Source organism: Eriocheir sinensis, chromosome 14 (genome assembly GCF_024679095.1).
Source record: "Eriocheir sinensis breed Jianghai 21 chromosome 14, ASM2467909v1, whole genome shotgun sequence".
NCBI classification, from domain to species: Eukaryota; Metazoa; Arthropoda; class Malacostraca; order Decapoda; family Varunidae; genus Eriocheir; species Eriocheir sinensis.
In genome coordinates, this window is record NC_066522.1 from 22,057,607 (window position 1) to 22,068,117 (window position 10,511).

Below are 10,511 nucleotides of genomic sequence, written 5' to 3' on the forward strand. Positions count from 1 at the left end.
GTTGTTGTTGTTGTTGTTGTTGTTGTTGTTGTTGTTGTTGTTGTTGTTGTTGTTGTTGTTGTTGTTGTTGTTGTTGTTGTTGTTGTTGTCATCTTTTTCGTTTTCATTTTATTCTTTATATTTCATTTTTTTCTCTTTTTTCGTTTTCCTTTTCTTTTCGTCCTTCTTTCCTTAATTTTATGCATTTTCTTTCTATTGTTTGTTGTTTTCTTCTTCTTCTCTTTAGTCCCCATATCCTTCTTTTTATCCATTTTCTTTTTTCTTTTTTTCTTATTTCTTTCTTTTTTTTTTCCTTTTTCTTCTCTTATTCTTGCTCCAATTCCTCCTCCTTCTCCGCCTCCTCCTCCTCCTCCTCCTCCTTCTATTGTTCCTAACATTTCCTGTCATATTTCCTGACTTCACGATTGCTTTTTCTTCTCCCTCTTTCTGTTTTTTTTCTTTTCTTCTTATTCCATTTCTTCTTTATCCTCATCCTCATCACCCTCTTTCACCTCCTCTTCATCCCCACCGTTCTCTTGCGTCCTCCTTCCCGTCCTTATATTATTGTTTTTCTTTTTTCTTAATTCTTTCTCTCTTTATTTTTCTTCTTTTGTAATGTTCCAGTTCCTCTGCTTCCTGTTCTTCCTCCTCATATTTCCCTTCATTTTTTTTCTTATTTTTTCTTTATTTTTTCTTTCAGTTTTTCTTCCTTTAGTATGTTCTAGTTCCTCCTCTTCCTCCTCCTCCTCCTCCTCCGCCTCCTTATCCTTCTCCTCTTGGTATCCTTCAGTCTTTCCTTGATACACCTAACCACCACCTTCTGTACCTTGTCTCCACGATCGCCTCCCAGACTGTTATGTGTCGCCGTCAGCTTCCACGCCTCCAGTCAGTCAACGTTCAATAGGATTACACGGATTAGTATTGAACACGCGGGAGCTTTTTTTTTCTTATCCCTCGACCTGGTTGGTTTTACATTGTCAGTGTCTGGAAATGTTGTTGTAGTTGTTGTTAAGCTCTTGATGTTGGGATTGGGAGTACTTAGTGGTGGTTGATGATGTTTTGTGTTATGTTGGGTTGGGTTTGTTGTTTCTTGTAGGTTTTGTGGGTTCTGTTTGAATTAGGGGAGTGTTCTTTATCATAATGTTCGTCATCGTTATCATCATTTTGTTCTTCTATTTCTTTTTATTTCTTTTTTCTTCTTTCAGTTCTTATTCTTACTCTTGTTCCTGGTTTTCTTGTTCATTTTCTTGTTCTTGTTCTTCTTTTCCTCTTTTTCCTATTCTTCTTTCCCTATACTCTTTTTCTTCTCGTCTTCCTCCTCCTCCTCCTCCTTTTCTACTTCTTCCTGTTTTCATTATCTTCTTAGTCTCCACTCTCAGCGTGTGTGTGTACCTTTCATCACGTTCATAAGCTGTATTAATCTTCCGGAATACACGGCGCGCTCACTGGCATGTTATAATGTTCCGCTCCAATCTTGTGTCGTAATATTGTTTGTTTGGCGCGAGCAAGAGACACACTGACGCATTTCTCTCGGTATATATTAATTCATGCATTCATTCTTCTTTACATTCTTTCTCTGTCTGTTTGCGTTTCAATATATCTGTTTGTGTTTCTCTATGTGTTTGTCTATTTTTCTGTCTGGTTTTGTATGTCTGTATGTCTGTCTGTGTATGTGTCTGCGTTTGTGTCTGTCAGTCTGTCTGTCTATATCTTTGTCTGTGTCTGTCTATCTTGTCTCTTATCTCCTCCTTTTATCTTTCTATCTATCTATCTGTTTACATCTATCTATCTATTATCGATTTACATACACACACACACACACACACACACACACACACACACACCACTTCCCCCACCACACCCACCCACACACAAACTACCAAAAAGACATATCCCAGAGTTTGCAAAGGGAGCCATACTCATGTTTCAACTTTCCCGACCATTAAACTTAGTCGTGTTCGGGGAGGGAGGAAAGGAGCGAAGAATGGAGAGAGGGGAAGGAAAGGAAAGGGGAGGTGAACTTACGTCTCGGCTAGGTAGAGCGAGAGGTTCTGGTAGACGCAGAACACGGTGACGCAGAAGTCCGCGATGGCCAGGTTGGTGAGGAAGAAGTTGGTGGTGGAGCGCATGCGAGGGTGGACCCACATCACCAGCAGCACCACGAGGTTGCCTGAGGGAGAAGGACAGCGAGATAGACTTACGCAGATTAACATGTGATTAAATAGGAACACGCACCTTAGGGTCACTTCGACGTAAGCGCCCCAACCAAGCTATAATTTCCACAATGATCCGTTTTTTTCTTCGTAATACAAGATACTAAAGAGATTTCCCGTGTGGCCTGCTAAAATTTGACCCTATTTATATCAATCGCAAACACAATACAAGGAATTTTCGTAGTATTTTGTGTTTGGTTGGGGAGCTTACGAACTTGCTGTACTGGACTGTAAAACTGGACCTTAATCACATCTCCCTACGACAGAATTAGGTTACATAGCACGTGTGGCCAAACAATAACACGCTCCTTCAGATACGTTCCCTCGAAAGACTTTCAATAACACATGTGGTCAAACAATAACACACTTCTTTAGGTATCTGTTCCCTGGAATAACGTAAATTAGTTTGCATATGTGATTAAACAATATCAGGTATATCTATGTGTTTCTTCCCTGGAAAGACTTACGTAGGTTGGCACATGTGATTAAATAGGAACAGGAATCTCTATGTATTTGTTCCCTGGAAAGACTTACGTAGGTTGGCACATGTGATTAAATAGGAACAGGAATCTCTATGTATTTGTTCCCTGGTGATCGATAGTAACACGCACTTCCAGGTATATATTTGTTCCCTGGAAAAACTTAGGTTGGCACAGGTGATTAAACAGTAACACTCAGCTCTAAATACCTCTTCCCTGTAAAGCCTTAGGGTGGCACGTGTGACCAAATTAATACACGGAGCTGGACATATTTGTTCCCTGGAAAGACTTAGGTTATAACAATAGATCAAATAATAATAAACACCTCTATGTATTTGTTCACTCGAAAGGCTTAGGTTGGCAATTGTGACCAGATTCATAACAGGCACCTCGAGGTATTTGTTCCCTTGAAAGGCTTAGGTCGGCACGAGTGATCAGATTAATAACGTTCACTTCGAGATATTTGTTCCGTTGACAGATTTAGGTCGGTACGTGTGATGGGATTAATAACAGGCACCTCGAGGTATTTGTTCACTGGAAAGACTCACATTGGCATTTATGATCGAATTAATGACATGTATCACCCGGTATATGTTCCCTTGATACTGTTCCCTAAATTACTCAGAAGGCATCCAGCTGTGTTGTAGGAGTCGTTACCAGAGGAGGCCATCAGGAAAGACAAACACAAACTGGCACATGTGAACAAGTATATACATGCATCTCCAGGTATTTGTTCCCTCGAAATCATTTTTTTCTTTCATTTATAAGTCATTCAGTAGTACTGTTGAAATCGTTACGTGTGGAGATGAAGGTAGAGAAAGGTGATGAAATAACTACACGCGTTCATAAATAATTTACTTTCCGAAGCCTACGTTTTTCACCTAAGAGTCATTCAGTAACGTTGTGAAAGTGCTACTCTATAGTTTCTTGAAGGTAGACGAAGTTGACGAGATCATTACACACACTCCTAAATAACTGCCTTTTGAACCCTTCCTTGACACCTTGGAGCCAGCCATTTACTAGTGCTGTTGCAGAAATACCAATCAATAGTTTCCTGCTGAAATCTGTTGTGTGTGCTGCCTGGCCAGGTCGAGCAGCGGTGGTCGCCCACGCGCGGGCACCGTGCCAGCCCCTCGCCGACCACCACTGACAAAGAGGAGAAAGTTTCCGGACCTGCACTGATTTAGATCTGGATGCAGGCCGAGGAAGACAGAAGCATTCGATATCCTTAAAAGTTTTCCCTTCCACACAAAAGGCCAGGAGTGTAAAATACGGTGTGAGGGGTTCAAATGTGGCGGACGATAGGCACGCACGAGCCATTACTACAAGAACCAGAAAAGAGGAAAAAATATCGTAACTAACAATGCTGGGACTCACTGGCGTTGATTTTATAGCTCAATCAGATATACATGAAGCTTTCCTGTACTGTAGTAAAGCCAAACTGTTATCTTTTATTTGGATACTGAATAAGGATTGATAAAGTAAAGTTGGGGGCATACGCTATAGCCGCGCGTGGCCTCGGTGCTCATCTCCGTGAATCAGTAAGTTTTTTTTTTTTTTTACAACAAAGGAGACGGCTCAAGGGCAAGAAAAAGAGTGTAGAAAAAAAATCCCGCTACTCACCGCTCCACAACAGAAGATAGTATAGAGTGGCCAAAAGAGAGGTCAATTTACCCTACACTTACCTTTTAAGTTAAGAAAATCACTATGCAGTTCGTTCTCTGGCTCTTCCTAACCTTCCATAACGCATAACGCGGGAGTACAGGACGCAGAGAAACAGGCTTGTAATCTTAAAGTGATCTTGTTATAAGGGAGAATAAACAATAATGAAATAGTGAATATCATAATGAAAGACTGATGAGTTAGCGAGCGTGACTTCTGAAGATGGATGACTTTCTGTTTTCCTTCATCTAATACTGATCAGTAATTATGTAAGGCCATGTTCGCTGTTTTTAGTTTTTACAGCAAAGGAAGAAGCTCAACCACCCAAAATTCCAAGCACTACGCACATCAGAAAAAAAGACCTTACACTGGAAAATACTGCCGAGTTATTAAAATTCATCATTGTCCAAAGGCGGCTGACGTAAGAACATATACAAGTGAAAACATTCCCGCCCCCACAACCTGTAATGTCATTGCCGCCGCAGCCAATCAACGCCGACTCTTTGATAGTGGACAATTTTTTTTTGCAGTCAGCCGGCCGTAGAGCAATCGTTTGAAGTGCTATTTCCGAGAGCCTGTTAACCTCCAACAACCAACACTGTCATGCATAAAACTGACCCTCATCGATCAACCGCACACAGGAATAAACGCTAACGCAATATATGAGCATGGAAATCCGTGCCATCTGTTGTCATAGTGTCGTTTTACCTTAATTATGGGATCGGGGTCAGTGGAAGGCTTGTGAAAATCGGCTGCCGCAGGATATTGCTCAGCTAGTTTTTTTCTTTCTTATGTGCTTCCTAAATCACCGGTACGCCTAGTGGATGGCCCCCCAAAAAAGCAAAAAGCAAAAAGAAACAAAAAAGACCGCTAAATACTGCTCCTGTAAAGAAAATACAATGAAAGGGTAAATTTCGGATAGAGAAGTACCCTGATACACCCTTCTTCAAAGAGTTCAAGTCGTAGGCAGGAGGAAACGCAAACCAAGGAAGGCTGTTCTCTTTTACCAGCGGAAGGAATGAAGATGCTGGTTTACTCTTGCATAAGGCGTTTGGATAGCATAAGAATGAGATGCAGTGACGTAACGACGCTCTGTATGCCTTGCCCGCTAAAGAGACGCCGTTTCTCGAGACCTGGTCGTAGGGCACAGCTTATGACAATTCACGGGGCTTCATAACTACTAAAATATATAGGGTTCATTTTTATAGCAAGTGAAACAGCTCAAGGGCAAGAAACAATAACAGCAACAAAGAAAAAGGTCGCTAGACGCTGCTCCGACAAAGAGAGAGAGAGAGAGAGAGAGAGAGAGAGAGAGAGAGAGAGAGAGAGAGAGAGAGAGAGAGAGAGAGAGAGAGAGAGAGAGAGAGAGAGAGAGAGAGAGAGAGAGAGAGAGAGAGAGAGAGAGAGAGAGAGAGAGAGAGAGAGAGAGAGAGAGAGAGAGAGAGATCAGAAAAGAATGTTATTGAATCTATCGGAGTAAATTAAGAGATAATGAGAAAACGGTTGCCTCTAGCTGCTAATGGTGTGATTCAAGAATTGCTTCACCTCTTGAATATTCAGGACGCGAGTGGATTATAAACACAAGTAACGACAGAGAACACACACACACACACACACACACACACACACACACACACACACACACATGCCTCCCTCTCTCCACTCTTTAAAGATATGCCGGCAACAACAACAACAACAACAACAACAAGAGTCCATGAATCTGAAACTAGATTGGACAAAAGAATTGGTTGGCGGAACAGGAGGAGTGTGAGAACGTGGGTGAACGCGCACACACACACACACACACACACACACACACACACACACTAGAGAAGAAAAGAAAAACTGAAAACATGAAAAATGAATCAAGAGAACGAAAGAAACAAACAACATAATCAAGAAAGAAGGAAGGAAACTGAGAAATAAAAGAAGGAAGAGAAAGAAAGAAAGAAAAAGAAGAAAGAATAATGGAATAGATAATAGATTAACAGAAAGAAAGAAGAAGAAGGGAAAAGGCAACAAACGGATGACAAGGAAACAAGGAGAGAGAGAGAGAGAGAGAGAGAGAGAGAGAGAGAGAGAGAGAGAGAGAGAGAGAGAGAGAGAGAGAGAGAGAGAGAGAGAGAGAGAGAGAGAGAGAGAGAGAGAGAGAGAGAGAGAGAGAGAGAGAGAGAGAGAGAGAGAGAGAGAGAGAGAGAGAGAGAGAGAACCAGAAAAACAAAGTAAAAGAAAAACGGATTAAAATAAATAACGAACGAGATACTCTCATTAAACCACATCAACGCTCATTAATATTGTTTACACGCAGCGGCGGTGACTATAAATACCTACCTACTCACTCCACCTCGTCTAAATTAAAGTAGGTCGTCGGCAGCACGTGTAGTAAGGCATAGGGACTTCAGTAGTAATCCCACCGCCGCCGCTTGAAGGCTTAGGGCGCTGAAAGGAGGGTGTTAGAATATGCTTTACACTCTCACGGCGCGGCGGAACCCTAACGTAGCGCTAAACTTTCTTTTATTAATGGGATAATTAGCGACTCTGCTCTCTCTCTCTCTCTCTCTCTCTCTCTCACACACACACACACACACACACACACACACACACACACACACACACACACACACACACACACACACACACACACACACACACACACACACACTTACGTGAGCACACGCAAACACAAAACTGGATCGTCTACACAAAAGGAATTTAATGTCACCTGCGCGGAAACTCCCACTCTGTATACCTGTGTGTGTGTGTGTGTGTGTGTGTGTGTGTGTGTGTGTGTGTGTGTGTGTGTGCGCGCGCGTGTGTGTGTGTGCTCCTGTTCTGCCTCCAGCTCTTTTATACAATTTAGTTTCGGATTCATGAACTTTTGTTGTTATTGTTGTTGCTGCTGCTGGTGAGTTTGCAGAGGGAGGTGTGTGTGTGTGTGTGTGTGCGTGTGGGTGTGTGTGTGGAGAGAGAGAGAATATTAGTATGTGTTGCACATATTCAGTCTCTTCATCTCTTCACGCTGATCATGCTAGGCCTTACAAAGCGACCCATTGACGTCACAGCAGTGGGTGTACCAATAGGAAACGCACCCACCCCAACAACGGGACCTTAGTCAATGCAAGTCGAATATAATTGTGACCCCGTTGAAATGACTCAGTGACAGAGCTTATGTTGTTGTTGCTGATGCTGTTGATTTGTTGTGACGTTCTAAGGGATCTACTCGCTCTGATGGTGTCCTAAATATTTCTATAAGGTGATAACAGGCGTGGAAGTCGGCTTTTCCTATTGAAGAAGGCGCGGGTGAAGCGGAATGGAGCTACTGTAACAGAATGGCTGAGACATCGCCTGAACCAAGACCAAGACGAGTCCATAGAACGAAAGATTGCGTCAGAAGAGAGAGAAAAAAAGAAAGAAAGAAAGAAAGGAAGGAAGGAAGGAAGGAAGAAAAAGAACGAAAGAAAAAATGAAAGAAAAAGAAAGAAATATGGAAAGAATGAATGAAAATGAAAATATGAGAAAGAAAGAAAGAAAAAGAGAGAGAAAGAAGAAAACAAGAAAAAATTAATGACAGAAAAGAGTTTATGAATAAATGAAAAATAATTAGGACAAAAAGTACCAAACCCCAAACGGACCCACATAGGAATTAAAGCTTAACCAACAGACAAAGGGAGAAAGGCCATAAGCTTAACCTCTGCTGATCCCTCTGTACACAGCTCTTAAACAATGGTCTAGTGTGGGTACGAAATGGCGCCTAATAAAAGGGTAACTATGACTTCCCGGAAACACGAGCAAGTCATAAGCCACGCATCAAAGCTACGCCAATGGACCAACGGAGAAAGAAAGGCTATTAGCTTAACCACTGGACCCTTCTATACAAAGCTCCTGATGGCCGTGTGTGGATACGAAATCTCACCTATTAAAAGGATGACCAAAGGACTTTTTACTCTGTTCTTTCTCCCTGATAAGAGTTGTGCTAATTGGAAATGTGCTTGTCCACGCGGTTTCCAAGGAAGGTTTTTCTCTATCCTCATAAAAAGAAAGTTCCTATTAGAAGACGATGTGAAAAATTCTAGTTAGTGTTTTTTTCCTCTTCACTTTGATAAGAACGCTAATTGGAAGTGTGTGTGTGTGTGTGTGTGTGTGTGTGTGTGTGTGTGTGTGTGTGTGTGTGTGTGTGTGTGTGCTCGTTCGTATGACTTTTCAGGTTAAGTAGATACGAGGATGAGAGAGAATGAGGATGAAGAAGTTGATGAATAAAAAGAAAATAATAAGAAAAAGAAAAAGATACGAGGAAGAGGAAGATGATGGTGATGATGTTGAGGATGGGGATGATGATAATGATAAACTGGAACAAGAACAAAAGAATAATAAGAAGAAAAGGAGAAGAAAAAGAAGATGGATAAGGAAAACGAACGAAGAAAAAACTGAAAAGAAAATGAATATAAAAAAAGGGAAGAAGGAGGACGATAAAAAGAAGAAAACAAAAGCAGAAAAGAACTTACGAATTTGCTAACGTACCTCACTACAAAATTACTGTCAAAAAAAGCGATGAACAAGAGAGAGAAGAGAAAAATAATTGAAAAGCCACTAATGAAGCTTTTTACCGGCTCCATATTTATAGCCATGAAACCGTACACGTCAAACCACATTAACGAAACTTCCAAAAATAGTTCCCAAAAATCATTAAAAAAAACATAATTACAACAAAACGGCTCGGGTCAGGTCTACAGGGAAGCATTATATATGTATCCCACTAGCTATGACGCTGCTGCTGGTGGTGGTGGTAGAATAGGGGTAGACAAGTTTTGATGAGACCTTTATATATTTCATTAAGTCTAAGGCACAGTGCCATATTTTTAAGTATAGCAAGGCTTGCACACCCACATTTGATAAGGCTTTCGTATATAGGAGTTTCGGGCCTTTCCAGGGGTAGTTTTATGACCCTGGTGGTAGTTTGATCCTCCTTCTGTACCATGAACCTAAGAAACTCTCATGAGAACCCGGTTGATCACTTCGGCCTGGGATAATGGTTGACGTGAGAGCCGAAAGCGTCTAATTATACGGGCAACAGTGTTCTAATTATTTGTTCTTAGCGCCATCGAGAAGAGACATAAAAGGGTGAAGTGTTTATGACAGGGAAGAAAGGGAGGTATGGAGTTGTGACAAGCTATGTATCTTCCCTATTAAACGTTGCATAGAAGGAAAGAAAGGAGAACTAAAAAAGATGGATGACAGTTCAGATTTCCCACTGTGTTGCTATATCTCTTTCCACTCATACAGAAAAGGGTGAAACATTTGAAGCATTTAATAGGGAAGAGAGGGAAATATGGCATGGTGACAGGTTATATCTCTTTCCTCTTTTAAACGTAGAACCGAAGGAAGAAAGGAAGGAAGGAAACATAGAAGAAGGTAACACTTAAAAATCTTATAGTGTGAGTCTCTCTTCGCACTCATACACAGAAGCAAGACTGACTAAGGGAAGGGAAATTATGGGGGAGTGGCAGCTAACTTAGGGTCATAGGAGGCGGTGAAGCGGAGGGAGTGGAGTGAAGGGGAAGGTTCGAATCTAACACCTACATGCCTCCCTCTTCTCCTCCTCCTCCTCCTCCTCCTCTTCCTCCTCCTCCTCCTCCTCCTCCTCCTCCTCCGACTTAAAGATGACGTATTGTGTCCCTCACGTCGTCCTTAGGTTAAAAAAGACAGGGAGAGAGAGAGAGAGAGAGAGAGAGAGAGAGAGAGAGAGAGAGAGAGAGAGAGAGAGAGAGAGAGAGAGAGAGAGAGAGAGAGAGAGAGAGAGAGAGTACACACACACACACACACACACACACACACACACACACACACACACACACACACACACACACAGGTTAGAATATGCAACACTGATATGATCCCCAACCACTAAAAAAATGGTATAAATATGAATAAATACAAGAAAAAGAAGAAATAAAAAGCAACAGACAAGCTAATTAACAGCCTTACAATTCTCTTGTGCAAATGAACACTGAAACAATGCATGAAAAAAAAATCTGCAACTCCCAACGTTGAAAGAAAAAGAAAGACGAGAGAGAGAGAGACGAGAGACTTAACATGACAGAGCAAATGACTGGCGTAGATAAAAGTGATAAGTCATGATCTGTTTCTACTTGGACTGAGGAGCAACAAGAAAGAGGACGTG

The 10,511-nt window shown here is 41.6% G+C and overlaps 1 protein-coding gene and 1 long non-coding RNA gene across 2 annotated transcripts in view; one reads left to right on the top strand and one right to left on the bottom strand.

Moving 5' to 3' along the window:
- The window catches only part of LOC126998646 (uncharacterized), a 50,193-nt gene that overhangs the window by 12,622 nt on the left and 27,060 nt on the right, over window positions 1-10,511 (top strand). The window lies entirely within an intron of this gene.
- The window catches only part of LOC126998645 (trissin receptor-like), a 118,285-nt gene that overhangs the window by 8,369 nt on the left and 99,405 nt on the right, over window positions 1-10,511 (bottom strand). The window contains exon 3 of the mRNA XM_050860594.1: window positions 2,005-2,149. Coding sequence (XP_050716551.1) covers window positions 2,005-2,149 — 145 coding nt within the window. The remainder of the gene's footprint in view (window positions 1-2,004; window positions 2,150-10,511) is intronic.